Below are 23,687 nucleotides of genomic sequence, written 5' to 3'. Positions count from 1 at the left end.
AAGGCACACTCTTAAGGGCATTTAAAAAAAATCGATGTTGAGCTTCCTTTTTTTTAATCCAGTCGGCGCCACCGTCGCGAGAACTAAGTTGCACTTTCACCTAAGAAGGATCTATCACTAGCAGCCTTAGCCAGTGCAAGTTTTAATTATATAACTATTCTTGTTTTTTCTTTGAAAAAGTAAATCTTTACGCCCAGGAACTAGCATTTTATAAAAATATTTTCGTTTAAAGAAAGCTAGTTCCGGGGCCATCTACCTTGGCAGTGTGCTTTAAAATCTATTAAATATCCTAATATCATTCCTCCGTCACCGAGCTCGCAGCAACGTCTCAATGTAAAACGCCATTCTATCTGGGGTCGAGATACCAATGATCATTTCGGGAGTAGTTTATAGAATAATGCTATTAGCTTCAAATCGCAATGCACACAACGTCAATCTTCTCGGTTACGAAGAACACGTTAAGAAATGAAAAGGCCCAGTTCTATCGTGAATCAACTCCAGCGTTGCCAATTCGTTGAGTAATTCTCATATCCTCGGACTTTGATGGTTCTTTTTTGTTCATTGGGACAAATAATATATTCAAGGGTTTTTGTAGGATTTTCGACTATATAATAAATTTGAGAAGCTAAGCCACAACATTCAATATACTTAAATATAATTTCATTGTTTTATTATCTTAAAATGAAAATTATGTAAGTGATTAAATTAGACTTTTGGATAACAATTACAATGTATAAAACTTGAGAGAAATGTCCTTAAAAATTAAATTAAAATTTACGAAAAAAAAGAACAAAAACTATATAAAAACTTATTTAAGCGCCGAGATCTCTTTGTTTGTAAGTCTGGACGACAGAGGTTTGGGTTCAGCAACGGGCATCGGTTTAACGTTGGTGGTTGTCGCTAAGGCAACTGACTTTACAGCTGAGGCAGCTCTTCTTTGTCCAATTTTTGGTATTTTGGAAGCTTATTTTCGTAAATAAAATTGAGTATCAAAATATGAATTTTAAGTGATATAAAAATTTTACGTGAGTATATAAAATATTTAACGCTACGACTAGATAGTTATTAATGAGCGGCATTTTCCAGACATGCTGCGGAAACATACAATGTATTCTAACTCAAAATATTGCAACTAGCTATGTTAATTGTAAAAACTTGTTCAAGCAATAATTGCGAAACTATATTCTTAACAATAACATAATACCAAAATATAATTTTTCGTCCTAAAAGATTTAAGAAAATTGACCGTGCGTATGTCCACGTTTCAAGCAAATAACCTTAGCTATAATGAGATGAATACTAGGGATGCAACGGTTCCACTTTTTGGGACTATCTCGTTTCCGGATCCGATTCCGGTTCCTTAATTTTTGCTTTATCGGTTCTGGTTAAGGTTCCGGTTCTTAAAATGTTTAAATTATCGGTTCCGGTTTCGGTTCTCAAAATTTAGAACTGATCGGTTCCGGTTCCTAAACGGGTCCTATACGGTTCCAGTGTGTTTAGTATGAATTAAAGTTAAATTCACAAGCAATTCAAATGAAGTTAAAGAGAAATAAAATCCACCACATTTATTTATTTAGAATATAAAATTTGTTTTTGATAAATTATATTTTAAAAATAGTAGCTTTCTCAGTGATGTAGCTATGGGTTCGGGGTCCTCCCGCGAAACTGTTTTGGGGGTACCTTATAATCATTAAGGCCGAGTCGAAATCTAGAGTTAGGGCTAACATGTATCGCCTTCTACAATTAGATTTAACACGTACTTGCATGTTAAATATACATGTATAAAACGCTTAAAAATGGCTTGAAGCCTTAAGTGAAACGATTAAGATAAATCACGGAAATCAGCGTCTGGAGCATTAAAAACAAAGGTTCTGGTAGAACTTGGAAGTCTGGAGTTCAGACTCCCAGAAGTAAGCGCGTTATTTGTTTATTCAATAAAGTAGGGTAAAAATGAAATCTTCTGTTTGAAAATTCCCACGGTTTCATCGTTTCAAGATCGAGGGGGGGGGGGGGAATGATGTACTTTCGAGTTTTGGGGAGACATTGCCATCCCTTCCGCTCCTCATTTCAGGGGCGTAGGAACGTTTTAGAAGTTGGAGGTGGCAAAGAGAAACGAAACGGGGGTCTAGGAGCTTAGCCCCCGATGTAGATTGAGTAATCGGTCGCGAATGTCATTAAGGCATTAACAGTAACAACAGTTATCATACGAAGTGTATTTTAGTTTTTAGAGTCGTTTATGAATTTAAGATACACAAATCCACAACAATAAAATGATAATTTGTTTTGAATTTTTAAATTAGTGTAGCTTCACCGAATGCATGTGTTACTGTTTGACTAATATGTAAATTGGCGGGAAAAGACCCAGTTAAGCTTCTATAAGCTTTGTTTGCTTTTAAATTGATAATTTTAGTTTTTGAAGATTTCAACTGACCAAAACGTTTAAGGGGCAATAACATTAGTTGCCCCTCCCAGCAAACTTCTAGGGAGGGGCATTGCCCCCTGGTTCCTACGCCCCTGCTTCATTTCATTGAAAAATATAAAGACGGGATTTCTATGACTCGTTCTAAATGGAGTCCATATTATTTCGTTCAATAATCATTGTTATTTGTGAAATGTAAACAAATGCATGTTGAAATTTTAGATTTTCTAGACAAAAACTACCCAGGCCAGCGATTACATTATGCAAACGAATTAGCCTTAGCTTAAAAATTTTAAATTCAGAAACACAACTAAGTTAGTAATTTACAAGGTTTAACGATCTGCTATAAAACACGTGTCTCGATACTTTTCAAACTTCAATGTGTTACTTTCATTATGTACGTTGTTTGGATATTTATGCGACGATTATTGTGGTTGTATTTATAAAGTTTTGGGCGCGCCTGTTGAAACAAAGAAATATTTGAAGCAAGTAAAACATTAACTTGGGCTGACAAGAGAAAAATACTAGACGAGGCCTCGCGCGGTTGGACTGTACACAGTCCCATAGGCAATTTGGGGGCCCTTCGATGGAAGCCTCCTTCGCATTGCGGAGTCTGCCGGGGCGTTATTTACGCCACTGGCTTTTCTGCCGTTTCTCCTCTAAGTCGATTTCGAAGGAGATCAAAAATTAAGCTTGCCCATTGTCCCACTAAATAATTGCTCGGAAGGTACACTAGTAGCAGTAGACGACAAATATTTTTTCTGGCCTTCGCTACATTTGTGATAGGTTATCTGAAATAGGATAAAGATGCGCTTATATGAAAAACTAATAGTAAATTAGGAAGTTTAATTAGTAAATTTCAACATGCGCTAAATGTTGGTAAATAAAGTTATAGAACCGTTTAAAAACCGTTTAAAACAATGGAAAACTCGGTTCCGGTTCCGGTTTCGGTTATAATTTTTTTTAAATATCGGTTCCGGTTCCGGATACGGTTATCAAATTTTTATATTATCGGTTCCGGTTCCTAGAATCTTCTCGGTTCTTCTCGGTTCCGGTCATCCGTTGCATCCCTAATGAATACTACACTCGATGAGTATATAATATGCTTTTAAGGTTACGTACTGGAAGGGCCAGTCGTCCGAGTCGCGGGTGGAATTGACCTGGCTACTGGCTTCGAGCGCGTGAGGATACTCCCGGCCACGCTCTTGCTTCTTCCAAGGTCAACGGATGTTTTACCTCGAGTTCAAAAGAATTAAAAATTATTCAACATTGTACGTGGAAATTCCAAGCTTCAGATTGCATTAATAGATGATATTGCATTGACTTTAAAAAGAAGATACTAAAATATTTTTGACATATTGTAACCCGTTCAACTGATTTAAAGAAATTATAGGTGCCTTTGGTATTAGTCTAGCTGAAAACAATTAAAATTATTATTACTTACTCTCAATGTACCCAAAATTCGTTTGACTTAAATGCGTAAAACCGATTTAAAGTTTTGTTCAGGGTAGGTTATTTAAGCCAGTATGGTACTATTAGTTATTTAACTGGTTATAACAGAATTGATCCAATTATGTAGCTTTTCATCGGATTTAATTTAGTTTTTGAAGGACTTTTGAATCTCAAATTCATATTTTATAAATATTCTAAAAATATGAAACAAAGAAATTGTTCTACAATCGATTAAAACCAAACCAGTTTAAATCATCAAAATGTTTCTTGCCAACCCTAAAAACCTCATAATTAACTTATTTGAATTAGCTTTCTAAAACAGTTACCTTTACAACCAAGACCTCGAGATGGATCTGGCGCTATTTGATAAATATTCGTCTCGTCGGGAAGATATTTTAGACTCTGAAGCTAAAGAATCCGGATCTCTAAAAATTGAGGTTACTCTCGAATGGGCTGCTCTGTTAGGAAAAGTAGCAACAAATGAACGATTTATTATTGAAAGAGCATTGAAAGAGCGTTGAAAGAGCGTTGAAAGCGCGTTGAAAGCGCGTTGAAAGCGCGTTGAAAGCGCGTTGAAAGAGCGTTGAAAGCGCGTTGAAAGCGCGTTGAAAGCGCGTTGAAAGAGCGTTGAAAGCGCGTTGAAAGCGCGTTAAAAGCGCGTTGAAAGAGCGTTGAAAGAGCGTTGAAAGCGCGTTGAAAGAGCGTTGAAAGAGCGTTGAAAGAGCGTTGAAAGCGCGTTGAAAGAGCGTTGAAAGAGCGTTGAAAGAGCGTTGAAAGAGCGTTGAAATATCGCTGAAAGAGCGTTGAAAGCACGTTGAAAGATCGTTGAAAGAGCGTTGAGAGCGCGTTGAAAGAGCGTTCTTAAAAATTACGTTTTACGACGCGATTAACGCTGCTGCGAGGACGCAAAAAATAAGAACACCTCCTTGTTTAACCATAATATTATTTCGATCCGTTGAAACGCTGCCTACGTTAATTAAGGTCCGTGCGCGGCATCGATTTTTGGTTCGATGGCAATTTTGGTTGCCTAATTAGATAACAAGTTGTGTAGCCTCCATTTCAAAGACGAAGATTTTAGAAAATCTTGCGCAAGAAAACGTTTACACTCTGATAATGGAGAAAGTTACGGAAAATGGTACTATGTTAAATATTTGTCTAATCCGATGGTTCGACTAAAATTCTATAACTTTCACAAATTTAGATTCTTGCTCTGTTACCATAAGAAACTGCGCTGTTGCATTAATTGGAGGGTGTTTAGTGAGGGTGGCAGAAGAGCATTTAGAATGTGAACACTGCGTGGAGAAGCTTACCCAGCCAGCCTCGAACTCAACATAGCTTCAGCTAAGACCATTTACACCTGAACTACAATGCCAACGTTATAACTCCGATTTCAGAGTGTCCGCTACAAAACACCACCAAGTTGAGAAAATCCACGATAGTAATCCACAAACATGCAGCAACCCCTTTTTTTAACCCCTTCTTTAGAAGGCTATGGGTTCGCGCTCTCTCTTTAGACGCCGTAACTAACGGGTGAAAATTGGTCACGACTCGCGGGGCGACCGAGCAGTGCAGTGTCTCAAAAGGCCATTATCCTAAATAATTAATATTTTGTTCCTAACTGGAATATACCCAACCCAAAGGCGTTAAAAAAATCTATTATAGCACCAATATCTAAACGCGGAGATAAACACAACCCTAGCAATTACAGACCCATTGCCCTCCTCTCAATTCTAGCAGAACTATTTGACAACTGTTTCTGTGTTAGATTAAATAACTTCTGTAACAAATCTAAAATATTAAACGAGAAGCAACATGGCTTCAGAGCTAACCGCAACGTCGAGCTTGCTTTAAATAACGTATTTAAACACATAATTGATAATTTAGACAATGGTAATTACGTAGTGGGAGCTTTTTAGGACCTTAAAAAAGCATTTCATTCGTTAATCACAAGAGACTGCTACATAAACTTCACTAATGGGTGTGCGGGGCCATAGCTATAATTGGATTTCTTCTCATTTAACTAAACGTACTTGCGTAACAAAAGTCAATAATATACTCTCAAATAAAACTGAAATTAAATGTGGTGTCCCGCAAGGCTCCGTCCTTTCGCCCCTACTTTTCAACCTGTATATTAATGACATACTAAACAAGTCTACCGAACCAAATTTTTACCTTTACGCTAACGACACGCTGGGCCTGAAGGCGGGACCAAATTTTAATGAAAACATCAAGTTCTTGACCTTTAAATTAAACTAGATTTATAACTGGCTGAAAGTAAATGATCTTGAACTAAACATACATAAATCGGTCGCCATTATTTTCAGTAATACCAATAAGGACGTTTTATATAATGAAAATTTATCTATAAATAACCTAAATTTGAATCAAGTAACCAACTATAAATATCTGGGTCTAATATTTGACGAACACCTAAGCTGGAATGAACATGTATCCAAATTAACCAACGAAATATCATTTAGTATTTATACCATCTCAAAAAAATTGAACTGTTTTAACGGATAACATCTGTAAACAACTTTACTATGCACTAATTTACTCTCGCATATCATACTGTATCTCGATATGGGGCAATACTACAGAAATCAACTTGAATCGAATCTTACTTCTACAAAAACGAATTGTCAGGATAATATCTCGTGCAACATTTCTAGATCATTCAGAACCACTTTTTAATGCACTCCACCTACTAAATATTCTCCAGATTTATGACTTTTGCTGTTTATTATATATATTTAAGTCTTTGACGATGTACGATTGTAATATTTTCCCTCTAAATAATGCTACATAAACCTATACTAAACGAAATAATTTAATTAAACTCCCAAAAGTTAATACGGCAAAAAAATTAAATTGTTTAAGGGAGTAAGACAATTTAACTACTGTATTAACGAAGAGATAAAAACCATAAACCAATTTAAAAGGGTAGCGAAGGATTATGTAACTAGTAAAATTTAACTTAACTTTAAACATTAAAATCTAATAACCTTTAATTTTTTCTAAAACAAAATCTGTATGTGGTTATATGGCCTAAAAGTCATTAATGACTTGGTCATTACAATCTGTACAATTTAAAGACTTGAAAAATAAACTAAAATTATAATTATTATTATTATAAAATGTCGGGAGAGGAGCGCGAAGTGACCGCGTTTTTTCAGCCCAAATTCCCTTGTGGACGAGAGTTGCCTCTAGGCGTTGGGGTAGCGGCGACACTAGCCTAACAACAACGCCTACCTTCATTGCAGTCCAGGTGTAAATGGTCTTAGGCTTAAGTTAGTCAAAGCTCAGGACAATGTGGGTCTGCGGTACCCCAGCCTTTAACCATTGAAACAGATTTTGTCCAAAATTCGATTTATGTGTTACCAAACTACATGTAGCTGGTACTCGCCAAATAATTTTCCCACATTTTATACAACCTATAAAATGCAACTGTCCTGTTAATGTACATTTAGTTAAATTGTTACTCGCCAAATATTTAAAGCCGCTACTATACAACCATGTGCGTGATGTCTCGGATCGGAAAGAAATTAATAAAACTATCTCTAAGCGCTTATCCAGAAAAAGTATTAAAAGTATGAATTCATTGCTTAACATCGGATAATAATTCCTAATAAAGATTTTAAAATTTAAATTTTTATGGTTTCTTTCTTTTTGCATACTTTTTTAATTTTAAACTACATTTATCATTAATAAAATTAAAATCAACTAGTTTTAAGAATTAATATATTTCTAGATGCCTCCTTGAAATTACCGCCTTTTCATTTTCAAATTAATAGATGCTCCCTTATTTCGGGCCAGCTCGCAGTGTCATCTCACGGTGCAATAGAGAGAAAACAAGAAGTCGCGTTTCTTAAAAGTTATACCAAAAGAGATATGAATAGCTAGAGCTCCCCGCGTCATTTTCAGAAATCTGAAGATAATACGTTAGTCAGATCAGAATGATCTGAAATGATCACCTTACCCAACAAACTGATCTATAATTTTATCAGCTAGCTAGCCTAATCCAGAAGGCAACACCTTAGGTCAAAGTCATCGAGGGACTTTTAATTACCCCAAGTAGCCGATCTGAACAGATCTGCTAAATTAATCTCACCAAATGCTGTAACGTTTTCCTGGTTAAGTTAGCAACTTACCTATCATTACCAGCGCAATCTATAACGCTACAAATTAATCTAATTAAAATTGTTTTATGATTGAGGGAGATTCAGAACGCCAAGGATTAATGATTTAAAACACGTTTAATATTAACACTAAATACTTACAAAACTGTTAAAACACTACTAAAAACCTAAAAGCTAAATGGATAAAGTCCCCACGCTAAATGCTTTCCTAAATTTTTATACTAAAAGTGTATTAAAAGAATTTATTAATTATAAGTTCTTAAGATTATACATTAAATGAAATGATTAAAACATCACTGACATTAAGTGAAAGATATAACAGCGATCTTAATTTTTTTCGGTTCAGTAGTGACTAGTAGTTTTTGATTTCTAAAATTAGGTTTTTGATAAATTGCTAACATCTCACATTCAAAAATGTTTTCTAAAAAGTTCAGTCATTTGGTCATAAAGATAAGAAATTACAATTCCGATCTCATTTATAACGACATGAAAGTGAAAAATCGTTAATTGGTAGTGAATCATTATCGCCCGGATCTCGCGAAATCAATTAGTTCCTTTCCCGTAGGTTTTAACATTGAGAAGAAAACAATTCTAGAATATAATTATTATAATTGTGTCTGTGTAACAAATGAGGTTCCGCTTAGAATAACCGAAATGAGTAGAATAATTTTGCTTTTTAACGACTGTCCCTTTCAATTTCGTGATGGATTGGTTCAAGGTATTCTGCTCGATACAACTACAGTGAATTACTATGTGAGTAAAATATTATCATAACCTTTACAAATATTTCCTTTACAAAATCAATAGAATAATATGTATTTTTCCCAAAAAGAATTTAGAGAAAAATCATGGCATTTTCTTTAAACATTCTGTAGAGTTTAGAAAATTAAAATTCTACAAAGTTTGTTGTTTATTTGATATAAAAAAATAGGTATTATTACTTTTACAGGTACAATTCACGCTAAAGTTAAATGAGTTTTCACAAATCCAAATTCAAGTATTCAAGTTCCAATAGTCTCTTTACTCAACTTAAGCCTGGTGGGTACTATATATTTTAAATTTTTGATTAAAAAAATATATTATATACAAAAAAAGTAAACTATCCATTTTATGAATAAAATTTTCTTATTTTTTAGTTTATTTTATTTGTATCATAGCTTGGTTATTTTAGTTCCGTTAACTGCCATTCGTGTTTTTAAGCATGTTCAGAGATTTTTGTCATTTCCAATTGAGCCGTTAGAATATCAATTAACATATTTTAGAAAACCAATTGTTCATTATTATATTGCCAATTACCCATGAACATTTTATTGTCCCTTGGACTATTTACAAATATAATAACATTATTATGATATATCAAGAATTATTTAATTAAAATTACAAACGGCTATTAATAAATGAAAGACAACTTTTATGGTTCAAAGTAAAATAAAATTACACAAATTACCCATGGGCATATGTGGAAACACTCATGACATTGAGAGACATATTAAATATCCTACTTTAAACGTATTAAAAGTATTTTGTATAAATTTAAGGTGATAGATGATGAACGTTCGTGGTTCTGCGGTAGAACGCTCAACTGTCGTGCAAGGGGACTCGGGTTCAAATCCCGGCCGATCAAAAAATTATACTACACCCAATGACAAAAAGAGGGCGCTTTTGGAAAAACCTTTTCCCTGATTCTAAGAAACTGGGTACGCAGTGATTACCCTTTGCCCCGAAATTGCGAAAGGTTCGCAGGCCTGACAGACAGACCCACAGACAGACACGGTGGTTGTATAACCCCTCCTAGGGTACAAAGTCCCCTCGGAGAGGTAATTATACATCCATAGATGCACCGTTTACGGATATATTACAAGTTGATATAATAATGGACTTTCGACTGATATATTAAAAATTAATATGATCATGGACTTTTTACGGAAATATTAAAAATTAATATGGTCGTGGACTTTTTATGTATATATTAACAAGTTGGCAAGCCAAAATATACCTCTCCTCGGAAGCATTGTCCCTAGTGGTATTAATTTCTCGAGATGACCCTTTAAGTTATATCTCCCCAATTCAGAGTTATTTACTAATAACGTAATCCCCGTTCAATCCCGCCCGGTATAAAATTTTAATTTGAATTAAAATAATTGAGACGAAACAACCGAGATTAATTTATTCAGAATATTATAAATTAAGTAGTTACAACAGTGAGTTAGACGTACTAAAACAATGCACAATTGACTTTAACCCTATTTACGGTACAAGTTTAGCAGTTAAATATAATACGAAGCCAATTTTAATGAAAGAAATATCTACAGAGGGTATTTGTATTTTTGTCGCTTACGAAATACTTGCCGCATAGTTAACGCTCATTTTATTTCAACGTTCGCCCGATCAAGATACCGTAGATATCTGGTAGTGGACGACTCGTAGACTGTCGGAACCTGTTGACGTTGTGACACATACCGCATGAAAAAGACAAAAACCGTCCAATTTCCAATATCATATAATGACTCGCACACCCAGGATATCAATGACTGCATTAGGAATCTTAGATATCCAAATATCCACACCAACAAAAAACTTATTAACAAGAAGCGAAAAACTTACCATTCACAAAGCACAGAAAGCCACTTGACTAAACGTATATCAATAAATGACCGTAGAGGGAATAGTTAGGGTTCTTTATAAATAAACACAAACGAACCCAATTGATGAACTGCATTAAACAACTTAATCAGCCGAGAAAACGTTTAAAATAAATTACGACCGAGCTGAAAACCAGACCAACTCGATATGTTGTTAATAAATGAATTATTAAGCTTGAAAACCAATACGCTAAACCTAATAGATAAGAATATACGACTGAAAAAACTGAATAAATTACAAAAAACTAACGGGTTCTACCCTTTATCTTATCTGCTGACTGCGCTAAAACAAGATTTGACCATTAAATTTTTTGAAAATGCGACGTATACACTTTGAAGGTTCCGTCAAAAATTATCCTTTCCCAAACGTAAAGGTTTTCAAAACATTAATACACAAAAAAATAAGTAAAAAGGTTCCTCCAAAAATGAACCATTTTGCGGAAGAAGTAAATAATTTTAAAAGAATAAAAGATAAAACAAATATACAACCGCAAAAATAAAACGTCAAATAATAGAAGAAACAATCTTAAACTCCATTCATTAAAATAAAACGTCAAATAATAGAAGAAAAAAATCTTTAACTCCATTCATTAAAAAAACACTAAACAAAAGTATCAAATTGAAATAAAGCAACTTATTATATTAAACAAGATTAAGTCTTTATAATTTTTTCGTAAAAAAACCACATTAGGCCTTCACAATTTCATTCGTAAAAAAATTCAAGACTTTGTTAACTATTATGCTTACAATGAGTGTCTTATTTGCAGTATAGCTTGAAGTTATCGTTGGTTCTGTGGTAGAGCGCTCGACTGCCTAACTGAACGGCCTGGGTTCGAAACCTGGGTGATGCATTTGTTTTTAATCAAATGAGAAATCGCTAAATTAGAATTTCTTCGATGCAATAATTTAAATCTTTCACGAAATCTTGCTCTATTTCAATTAAACCAAAATTTCATGCTCTATTAAATACGCTTCCGATAAAGCTGAAGGTCTAATTTTCAATGAAACGTAATAAGTGTCGGTGGTTCTGTGGTAGAACGTCCGCCTGTCAAACAGGCGGTCTCGGGTTCGAAACCCGCCCGATGCGATCGCAAATTGATACTAAGACGAATACCGTGAACAATTGGTGGAAACCCTGCCATTGGATGTTGAGAGGTAGCATTACACTCAGCACTCGGTCCGTCCCAAAAGTCAATAAGAAAGAGTTGGAGAGTTACCACCCGTACATACACACCACAAACTCAACACCCACAAACGTCATAACAATAACACAACATTACCACCCTACACATAAACATTACAATAGCGAAATATCCAAACTACTGAATTAAACCTGTCGTGACGGCGAGCGTTGACTAAGAAAAAACCACCAAACCAACCCCGACCGCAAATTAATCCGTTAACGCTCACCGTCCCACGGTGGTTTTGCAAACACGGTTTTTCGACTTTGTTCCCTAATTACTAGCAACTGCGAACGCAGAGATCTCGAGAAACTGCGTACGCAGTGATTACACTTTGCACCGAAAATGCGAACGCGTTCGCAGGCCTGACAGACCCACAGACCCACAGACAGACCCACCCACAGACCCACAGACAGACACGGTCGTTGTATAACCCCTCCTAGGGGACTTTGTCCCCTCGGAGAGGTAAAAATTATTATGATCATGAACTTTTTACGGATATATTAAAAATTAATATGATTATAGACTTTTTACGGATATAATAAAAATACGAATGATCGTGGATTTTTGCGGATATAGTAAAATTTAATATGCTTATGGATTTTTTACGGATTAAAAAATTTATTATGATCATGGACTTTTTCGGATATATTTCAAATTAATATGATCATGAACTTTTTGCGGATATAACAAATTGAATATGATCATGAACTTTTTGCGGATATAACAAATTGAATATGATTATGAACTTTTTACGGTTTTTCTTAAAACAAAGAAATGTTAATAGAATTAAATCTGATATCAAGGTTCTTGAAAGCGAAGCCCGCCAAAGCCGCCGGTCGGATCCGGAAATAAGAATCAAAGAAAGCAACACCAAGTAGAATAGCCCTATAAACCAGCACTCAAAGAACGAAACATTGCATAATCAACATCCTGCTATAAAAATGACACCCGTAAATAATGCGCCGAGAAAGAATGCCAGAAACACTTTGTAGACCCAAATGTTTCCACTGAAATTCTAGAGATAGATTGTAATTATGCGCACGCGGGTTTCGGGGTCTAAATTAAAACCAAAATTTTTAAAATAGCAAAAAACGTAGCTCAGAATGGACGAAGGCTTAAAAATATTTAATTTTCAACCAAATCGAACTTCATTTAAGAAATGCATGTAGATTTCAAGTCAAAAACCGGCAAAAAGGTTTAAAATTGACAAATGACTTATTTGTGGTCCCCCGCCAAAGGCTTACTGGGCTACCAACAATTTGATTTTTTTCGATTGGGATATCATTGAAATTTCTACTTCACTGTAGGTAAACCTAATAGTTTAAAAATCCCAAGGATTGTCTGTAAAATCGCAATAAGCCTTCAATTCGACGATTTGAAACCGCACCAGTTTCTTGAGCCTCTTTCGTAATACGGTGGACATGAATCCGTAGATTAAAATTCCAGGCCGTGCTCCTTCGGTCCTAATAAGAAAATGCATAATTATGATGGGTCCTTAAGTGCTTTTCAATTTTCCGAAAAATCATTGGTCTGAACGGTTGAAATTGGTCGTATTTGACCAGATTATTTTCAATTTTTCAAATACTTTAATACTTATGTATTAGACAACGCAATTGAAAGTGTTTTTACCTCTCCGCTATAGGAGGGCGCTATACAACGACCGTGTCTGTCTGTGGGTCTGTGGGTGGGTCTGTGGGTGGGTCTGTGGGTGTGTCTGTCTGTCAGGACTGCGAACGCGTTCGCATTTTCGGTGCAAAGTGTAATCACTGCGTACGCAGTTTCTCAAAGGGTTGGCAAAACCACCGTGTGACGGTGAGCGTTAACGGATGCATTTGCGGTTTGGTTTGGATGGTGTTTTTTCGCTCACCGTCGTGACGGTTTGGTGTATTACGGTTTTTGTAATGTTTATGCGTAGGTTGTGAGTGTTGAATTTGTTGTGTTTGTGTTATGATGGATGTGCATGTTGAGTCTGTTGTGTTTATATGGGCGTTTTCTCTCCAACTTCTTCTTAATGACTTTGGGACGGACCGAGTGCTGAGTGTAATGCTACCTCTCAACGTCCAATGGCAGGGTTTCCACCAGTTGTACACGGTATTCGTCTTAGTATCAATTTGCGATCGCATCGGGCGGGATTTGAACCCGAGACCTCCTGATTGACAGGCGGACGTTCTACCACAGAACCACCGACACTTGTTACGCCTTATTGAAAATTAGACCTTCAGCTTTATCGGAAGCGTATTTAATAGAGTACGAAATTTTGGTTTAATTGAAATAGAATTGAAATTGAAATTATTGCATCGAAGAAATTCTAATTTAGCGTTTCTCTATTGATTAAAAACAAATGCGCCACCCAAGTTTCGAACCCAGACCATTCGGCTTGGCAGTCGAGCGCTCTACCACAGAACCACCGATAGCTGCTTAGATTCACTGAAATTAAGACAGGCATCGTAAGCATAATAGGTAATAAAGTCTTTTTTTATTAATGAATTTATGAAGGCCTAATCTGGTATTTTTTAAAGGTTAAATCTTGTTTTAGCGCAGTCAGCCGAGATTAGAGGGTTAAAGGGTAGACCCTGTGGGTGGTCCACTTTCTTAACGACCTATATATAGTTCTGTTAATTCAAAGGAGATAATTTAACGTTAATTGCTTTAAGAGGTGGCGGTTAGTCAAGTGGCTCTCTGTGCTTTGTTGATGGTAAGGTTTTTGCTTCTTGTAAATACATTTGGTGTGGATATTTGGATATCTACGATTTCTAACGCAGTCAATGATTTCTTGGGTGTGCGAGTCATTATATGATATTGGAAATTGGACGGCATTGGTCTTTTTTATTTGGTATGCGTCACAACGTCAACAGGAAGTGAACGAGTCGTCCACTACCAGATATCTACGGTATCTTCATCAAGGGCGAGTGTTGAAATAAAATGAGCGTTAAAGATGCGGCAAGTATTTCGTAAGCGAGTAATTCCAAAAAGCCTCTGTAGATATTTCTTTCATTAAAATTTGCTTCGTATTATATTTAACTGATAAACTTGTTCTGTAAAAGGGTTTAATTCAATTGTGCATTGTTATAGTACGTCTAACTTACTGTTGTAACTACTTAACTTATGATATTCTGAATAAATTAAAATTGGTCGTTTCGTCTCAATTATTTTAATTATAATTAAAATTTTATACCGGGCGGGATAGAAATGGGTTAATATTTTTAACAAATAACTCTAAATTGCGGAGATATATCTTTAAGGGTTATCTCGAGAAATTAATACCACTAGGGACAATTCTACCGAGGAGAGGTATATTTTGGCTTGCCAACTTGTTTATTCCACATTTTAAGCTGAAGCATGGTAAAAAAGGGACTTTAAGTGGGGGAGATAAATTAAGTCTATTTTGGAGATAAATCAGTGTTTTTAGAAGGAAATGAGAGTACTTTACGGGAATTCATATTCTTTTTATTTTACCACTTAAGCGGGACCAGGGTTAAGAATTGGGGCTTAAGGTGGGGAAGAAAATAAGGCTTTTTCAGGGATAAATTTCTTTTTTTAGAAAGGGAGAGAGAGAGAGAGAGTATTTTATGGGTAAACGTTAACTAAAATTTTAAATTTGACCAACAATAATTATTGTTAAACGGATAATTCGGGCATATGGAACACATTACTTTAACTACAGAATCTTTTACGAGCCTATCTCACCCCTTTCCAATCTCCCATGCGGCGGCCGCCATGGCCGTACTACCTATGCCTCCACTCTTGAAATTCTTTCCACTAACGGGTCCCCTCCCCATGTAGTCAAGCTATGGATTCACCACGAATATTCTCCGTCAAAGAATCTATATTCGAAAGACTATTTTTACAACGGAAATAAACGCTACTACTCGTTCGGACAAATGACACCCAAGGTCATTAAATTCGTACAAAAGGAATATTTCAGTTTTAATTCGGACAATTGAGTATTCGGTCGAACGCTACTATCCCGTTTGTATTAATTCATTCGTTCTTTTATATCGGTACAGCCAAAAAATTAAAAACTCTCGACACAAGTTAAATAATGAGCTTTAAGAAGTAAGTTTAGTTTGAAAATGAATACAAGCTATTTCAAAGTATCAAAAATGTTCCAAATAATGTAAGAATTTGATTTTTGTCATATATTCATCACAAATGTTGAATAAATAAAATGAAAGATACAAAGGCATTTCTTAGGTAAAAGTGAAAATTAAGCACCTCTGGCTCTAAAAGAAGCGTGAGCCCGTCGAAGAAATTATTCACGTCAAAATATTAGCCCTGTTTATAATAGTCTCACAAACTTCAATAATGAGTTGTCGCAGTATTACCTATCTATAGAGAACGCGGCACCCAAAGTCGTGCAGAGACATTTCTGGCCCCGGGAAAATTACGTGGGCCTTTTGGGAGAAATTTTCTAAATTGGGGTTTTCGAAATAGGGGTTTTCTAAATAGGGGTTTTCTGTTGAAAGATGGTGCACTAGGCATGATATTTTATATGTATGTATTTATTTATTAATTTATAATTGTACAAAAACAAAGACCACTAAGCAACAGTAGGCTTATATGCGGTCAGTAAAGTGTCGAACAAAGAATGGGAACTACGTTTAAAAAAATATTGATAAACAATTTCAGAAAATAAAAATTAATTTTTGAAAAAAAGATGAGGAGTAGAACTTCAATTATTAGATTGACAGATCCACGATGAAACGGTTTTCCTGAAAACTGATTACAAAGGGGATTGCCGGATCCTAAGGGTCAGAGCGTTCCAACCATTGATTGCTCTGCAAGTGAAATGACATTTTCGCATCGAGCTTTTAACCAGGGGTTTCGCTATTTTAGCTATATGACCCCTGGTACGTGTATTGGAAGAGAGTTCAAAACATTCACAAAATGAACTATATTTCGATGATTAAAGTGAACGTGAATTTAAATCGGTGACAAAAACAAGATCCTTAATGCTATTACAGAAGTTTTGTGGGGCTTTTCGCCAGACTTGGGGGCTGGCCTCCTCAGCACGGCCCTAGCGGCCATGCAGCGTTACGACTTGAGCCGAGCAAGGCTTGTTGTTCTCTATTCTAACAGGTCATGAAATCATAGGTAGATGTTAGAAGACTCGCAGTTTGAATGTAAGATGGTAAACTTTTTTCCCTAACAAAATCTATTTTCACTCACGTTTAACATTTGTACTTTTTGCAATGGACTAAAAATTCCACTTTCGATATTTCGTATTGGAAATGATACGTCGACGATATTTTGGCTCTGTGAACTGTAAAGCCACGAGAAAGACAACATAGATATATTTTTTACCTCTAATAAATTTACGTTTGAAATCGAATCAAATAATATAATTCCCTTTTTGGATGTTCAGATTTTAAGATTCACAACTGGATAAACAAATATTGACCTGGTGGAATCGCTTTATATCAGCTATACTGTACTGCCTATCAAAAGAATAATGATAACAATGTGGCCATCAGGGTTTGTTTAAAATGAATGCGACCACATATTGCCACGAATATTCAATAACTATCTCATTATGTGAATTATTTTTTAGTTCTTGAGTATTCAATTCCTATATTAAAATTTATCATAATTCAATATAAATTATTTAAGAAAGGGTGATGAGAATATCCATCACATAAATTTGAATAAGAAAAGTACCTGAACCCAATCCATGCTGAAATGTCACGAAACTAGCGTCGAAAATTCTATCGGAAATAACAAGCAGATATTTATTAAGTTCAAAGACGAAAGAAAGTATCGGCCATTGTATAACAATATCCTGTAATTATTTTAATTGCACTAATTGCTCTGCAGGTTAATCAAATGCTAATTAATAAACGTTTTTTCAGGAGTATTTATTAATAACAGAAATTGAACGCGTTTGATTTTATCGTTTAATAAGGAGACCTGTTATCCCTCACATCAAAAGCCAATTAGAATTCCTTTCATCTATTTTTTCATTGAAACGTGTTTCAAACTGCGTTATGTAGCACGCGATAAACCGTGCAGCTTGGTCAGAAAACAATGGCTGCATAATTAACTGGATTGAGAATGCATTCATTTACACTCTGGGAGAATGACTCTGTTTAGACGATCCGCTGGTACCATGGTCGAGTGTCCAACACCACGAAAAGGAGGAATTGAGAACGTCACCAGCACGTGTTTGAATCACGTTGGAAGATCTCTGCTTTTGGGAACCCATGAGTTATTGGGCGGATTCGGTTTCTTGGAGGAGGGGCTTGCTGTTGTAGCGTGAAGGGATTGAGGGGAACGATCAAAATTGTGTCGACAAAGTCATTCTTGCTAAGTACAAATACCAAGTGGTTTCTTCAATCGAAAACTTGACGACCCGCTTTTGTACATGTACGATTTTAATTTAAAAATATACATCCTTCCTTGGTAACTACACTCCTCAAATTTGGGAATAAAAGGCACGCCAACGTGACAATACGCTCATTCAAACCTCGAACAGTAACGAAGAATCAACAACAGTCGAGATCTTCCCTGGATTCAGTTGGTAAGGATTTTTTTATTTGTACCAAACAGAACGGCTCCGGCAATTTGCTTTCAGTGGTTATTTTTCCCAAATTTTTGTATTTTTATGACCTTGTGTATCTATATTACGCGTTAACAAGTTTCATGTTGCTAACAAAAAATAACAAATGTAATATAATCACTCATAAGTAAGCTTCTGTATAACATTTCCATGAGTGAATAAAAAAATTTAATAGCATTTTTTATCTTTCCGCTATTGAAACGGTTCCCATGAAAGCTAAAGCCAATTCGCCCTATGCCTTGAGATCGATTCAAATCTATTCAAAACGTTTCGAAGAGGTTGTGTGAGCCAGGTTTAATCGATTTAAACCGATTCAACCCGTTATCAACCGCTTACGTGTCGATAAGCTTAAGGTTCTATTTTTGCTAGAAGGACCTTGAATGGAGGTGATCTGAATTAAAATATATTAAATGGGTATTTTGTTATAAAATTTAAAATATCGATTAGTTGAGGTTAGAGCGAGAGCTGCACCATTTTCGGAAATTTTCAAAAATTTTCGTAGGGCACCATGGCAACCGATATAAAACTAGCGGCGTACGCGCGTGCCTTCGAATTATTATATTGATTATGTTTTTGCGTCTTTTGTTTTGGGGCTTTACGGGTGGATTAAATATAGGACAATAGTTTTAAAAACAAATGGTGGGCAATGCTTAAAGGAAATGCTCGTCATCGTAACGGAAATAACTATTTGGAAGTGTTTGTGCGCATTTGATAGTTAAATGGAAGTGGTATACCTATTACATAGATGTTTGGCGAGTATTTTAAACAAGAGCGAGAGTATATAACTTTTCAAAATCAATTTTTAAAGATCAACATTTTACACGTAATAATTATTCGAAAAAAACTAGCATTTTTCTGAACTTCATTTATCAAAATCAAAACATACACCGTGGATAGGTCTCCTCGAATATTTGAGAACTGAGAAAATAAGTTTTTTAAAAGTTGGACTAATTAACGTTACACGCCATAGTTTAGGTTTCCCAAAAAATGCTTATTAAGGTAGGACCGATAAAGATCCTGAGCATACCAACAGTTTCACAAGATGAGATATTTTCTTCGGACCTTTTAAGTTATTGTCGTTACCGCCTGGGGCTCCAATGAAATCCGTTCAAAATCTTGGCGATTATTAGGTCATAATATTTTAACCCAATAGTCCTCTATTGATAGTTTTCTGGGCAGTGAAAGAATTGCGTGGATTTTAAATAATTTTTTCTTATTCCTTTCCTCTCCGTGCTTTAAATTAACTTATAAAGGTTAAATTTATAATTTTCTTAACCATGTGTAAGTATATCATAAATGATTATAAATTTTACATTAGCTCTTGGTATCTATGAAGTGGGTCTGTTAAAAACGGTGACATCTTGATAAAAATTAAATTCCCAATTGGTTTTTATTTAAATGGTGTCTGAATTACACCCCAAAAATGACTTAACTAAAAAATGAAATAACTAAAAGATGGCATTAGATCTCAACAATTCCTTCGTTTTATGGGCGATTATATAAAGGCCTTTAAGAAATTGGTTTAATATGAATTTTAAGAAGTGTTTAGTAAAGAAATGGACAAATTTTAAAAAGCCAAAACAGGGCTCAAAAAATGTTTCCAATTGTATCAAATATTTAAATTTTTTCTTACAACAGTTTCTGAACCATGTAAAAAGATTTTGAAATTGCATAAAATAATTTCATGATCGATTTAACTTTCTACTTTCATTTTCATAATCGTCTGAGAGCATTAATAGATTTTATAAAATGAGGGTTTTCTTTTTAAGATTACATATTGAAATATCTTTCAAGTTGAAATAATATTTTCACTCGATTTAAGAAAAATGGTTTATATTGTGTGTCTTTAAGAAAACTAATCACAAAATAATAAATCCAAATAAGAATTATATTAAAATATGGTTTGTTATGATGTCGCAGTAGCATAATTAAAATCCTACTGCCAATAATGTAGCTACTTTTCTACTTACCTAGTACACTTCAATAACATGGAAAAACAGTTAGAAATCACAGAATCGATAAACTAAGATTATAAAGTAAAAATAAAATAATGCCATACAATTTAAAAATATTTATTGCACAATTTTCAGCCATCAAATATGAATCGATTTTTGGTCTGTGTCTTTGTCTTTGTTGCTTCCGTTCTCGTGGAGGAAGCCGCGGCTAATCGCGGGTGCGAACATGGAACAGTCAGAGAATTGTGCGACCAGTGTGAGTATTCCTGATGATGTTTATCATATATTAGTTTTAGAGATAAACGGTCATATAATTAAAACATATCCGAATTTCAGCAAGAATGGTGCTTTGTGCTTTGGACAGCTATCATCAAGGGGATTCAATTTGTTTAGCTGTGCGTAAATGTTATCTTTTTACCAGTTTAAGTGTTTTGACTTCAATTCATACTAATACATATACGTATTTATATATTTAACAGCAAATTGAAAGACAGATAGCTAGACTTCAACGCTCTTGCACGGTTAGTACTTAGAACATGATATTTTTACTTTAGAACGTTTTTCTGAAAGATATAAAATTGTTTTGCAGGAATTACATAAGGAAGCTAATGTAAATAACGATATTTGAAAACCAGGTCTTTTAACTTAAATAACACAAATTTTTTGTATATTTGCAGAACTGCGATAGATTTGAAAATGTAAGACACTTCTAATTAAGCGATAAATCTTTTAAATAACGATGCGTTCAGTAGCTTTTTAAATGATAAATTCCAGTATAAGATATTTGCTGGTTTCCAATTCGAGAACAAAAAGAAACGTACGCTTTTTCTTTGTTGCAAGATAAATTCGAACTATAGCATTTAGAAATTTAAAGGGTATTCTAACTTCAAACATTGTGTAAGCTAATTTCCAATTATCACAGAAAAGTTTTGGAGTTTTGAAGTTGAAATTGACGTTATGAATCAAATACTTTTTTATTTTCGATTACTTTGCTATCTCGTCAATTATTATTTAAAATTCAAAAAATAAGTGTTCCAAAAATACCACGAATAATGATATACAGGGTGTTTGAGAAGTCAGTGCAATATATTTGAGGTGTTATAGGGGTTGAGTAAAGATGTTTGACTGTCTTTGTCGCGATCCTCTGCGACGAATAGGAAGAGCGCTAGAGAGCGTTAAAGTTTGGCCTAAAAACGCCTAAATGTAAGCTTTCAATGAAATTAAGAACCCAGATAGAAAACCGGTTTTAAAGGGGTAGTAGGAAATTTTACTACCACCCCTTTAGCATTACGTTATTTAACATTTCTTCCCACATTACTTCCCACCAGTTAAGTAACACTTTCGAACCCCCAAAAGATTAAATTTAATTTAAATTTAATGAATTAAGACCTTCGGTTCGATATTAACCAAAGAATAACTATATCGATCCCATGCTCCAGCCGTTTGTTTTAACCCGTCGGAACTATTATTATTAGTACTGGGCAAAAGTAAATGGTTAGAGTTACTGAACGCAAACCCAAAATATGTAAAACGAATCTAATGTTCTTTATTTTAAACATCAGATATTTGTGGAAAATTTCGACCTGTCAGCTGTAAGGGTATTAACATTTGCTACGTCATAGATAACTTTACTAATATATCTTGTTCGATTTTCTAGTGCAAGGCTAGATCTAGTGAGCAATGCTAAAACCAGATGTAATGCCGAACAGATATAAAATGTTCGAAAAGCTATTGAAAATAAAAATAAAATTGTTTTGAATTGAATTTCAATTTCATTGGTTAGAATAGGCCGTTCTATAAAGTAACATTGTTTTGTTGTTGCTGCTGCCGCAAGGGGGACGTATCGATGAAATTTCACTACAAAAAGCCATGGACATAAGGGTAAACTCGACGAGGCACCCTGTTTTTAAGAATAAACTGAACTGAACTGCTACGTATTTCGTGACGAATGAGCTACATAAATAAACGTTTAGCAAGCTTAGCTTATTTTATAGAAACACCTATCACGATCACATTTGACGACATTTTAAAATATTTTGATTCAGTTTCATTTAATGCGGAATTAAATTAAATAAACAATGATTTAAATACCATTTTTACATCTGTCAATAAATTTAAGTAATTGAGAGTAAGAGATGGTAGTAGTCTAAGTGTAAAAAGGATTTTTAAGAGATGGTTAAAAAAAACTGAGAGCAAAGTCTAGCAAGTCGAGATACGTGGCTTTAGAAAAGAATTCGAAGGTCCATAGTTATCTCAAACCGAATTACCGAATTACATAAGTTATACAAATCATGATGTTCTATACGTCATATGTAGCAGTCATAGTTGAAATATTTCGATTCAGTTTCATTTAATGCTTTATTAAATTGAATAAACAATGATTTGAATACCAATTTTTACATCAGTCAGTAAATTTTAGTAATTGAAGTCTAATTGTAAAACAATTTAAATTGAAATCAAAATCTCCGTGTTAGTTTCCACAGAAAAATCACTATTAAAGAGACGACCCTAGGTGTAACCCACCGATTTTGCTTAAACTCGGTGAATTAGTAGACCTTAACGTAGCTACTAAATTCCCAAATGGAAAAGTTACGCTGGGCTTTCGCTTTGCCATGGCAACCGAAAAGGTTTTCGACGACAAAAAATCCAAATTTCTTTATGTGATTTAACATGGGAAAATCTTATATTTCAAGGGTCCCCCTATGAAAAACAAAGAAATTAAAATTTAAAAAAATATGGAAATTCGGAAAATTGTTGTATTTTGGGGTAAGAGAGACTATTTTTGGGTGAATTGGTACGTCGTTGGGTAAAAGCGAGCGAGGTAGGGTAAATTGAGGTAAGTTCAAATATTTGTGAATAATTGCTAATTAAACCAACAAAATATAAATTTATTTAGATAAATTCGACTAAATTGGACCGATTTCAAAAAAATGGGTAAACCCGAAAAACCCAATAAATTTTGGTATTTTTATATTAAATACAAGAAATATTCGGCAATATAAGTAATAACGTCCAAATTTTAATTAATTTGAATTAATTCGTCTGTATTGGACAAAGTCGATTAAATTGGGTAAATACTGATAATTTAAGGTAGTGTTAATATATTACGGAAAATCCGAGTTAAATTCGGTAAGAGATAGTAAAGTTCGGTAAGTTACGACTAATTTAAGTAAATTTGTCTAAATTGGACAAAGACGATTAAATTGGGTAAATACTATTAAATTAAATAAATATTACTTTAGGTAAATGCGAGTTAAATACGATAAGAAGAATAACTAAAGCGATTCTGAAATGTTTGTCGTAGTAAAGCTCGAATTGAACCCCAATCAACTCTGGGTTT

General features: G+C 34.5%; 1 protein-coding gene across 1 annotated transcript; it reads left to right on the top strand.

Annotated features, from left to right (window-relative positions):
• The first annotated feature begins 18,276 nt into the window (after positions 1-18,276).
• Positions 18,277-22,065, top strand: LOC149945349 (uncharacterized). Its single transcript, XM_090175786.1, has 8 exons — positions 18,277-18,353; positions 20,483-20,603; positions 20,684-20,742; positions 20,827-20,868; positions 20,937-20,957; positions 21,025-21,045; positions 21,910-21,939; positions 22,005-22,065. The coding sequence occupies exons 2-8, from the start codon at positions 20,492-20,494 to the stop codon at positions 22,032-22,034; spliced, it is 315 nt and encodes a 104-aa protein (XP_090031912.1). The 5' UTR covers positions 18,277-18,353; positions 20,483-20,491; the 3' UTR covers positions 22,035-22,065.
• The last annotated feature ends 1,622 nt before the right edge of the window (positions 22,066-23,687 follow it).

The sequence above is a fragment of the Leiobunum rupestre genome, chromosome 5 (assembly GCF_980474605.1).
Source record: "Leiobunum rupestre chromosome 5, qqLeiRupe1.1.hap1, whole genome shotgun sequence".
Classification (NCBI taxonomy): Eukaryota; Metazoa; Arthropoda; class Arachnida; order Opiliones; family Sclerosomatidae; genus Leiobunum; species Leiobunum rupestre.
Note: the sequence above shows the minus strand (reverse complement) of the source record. Positions and strands in the feature narration are given on the sequence as shown.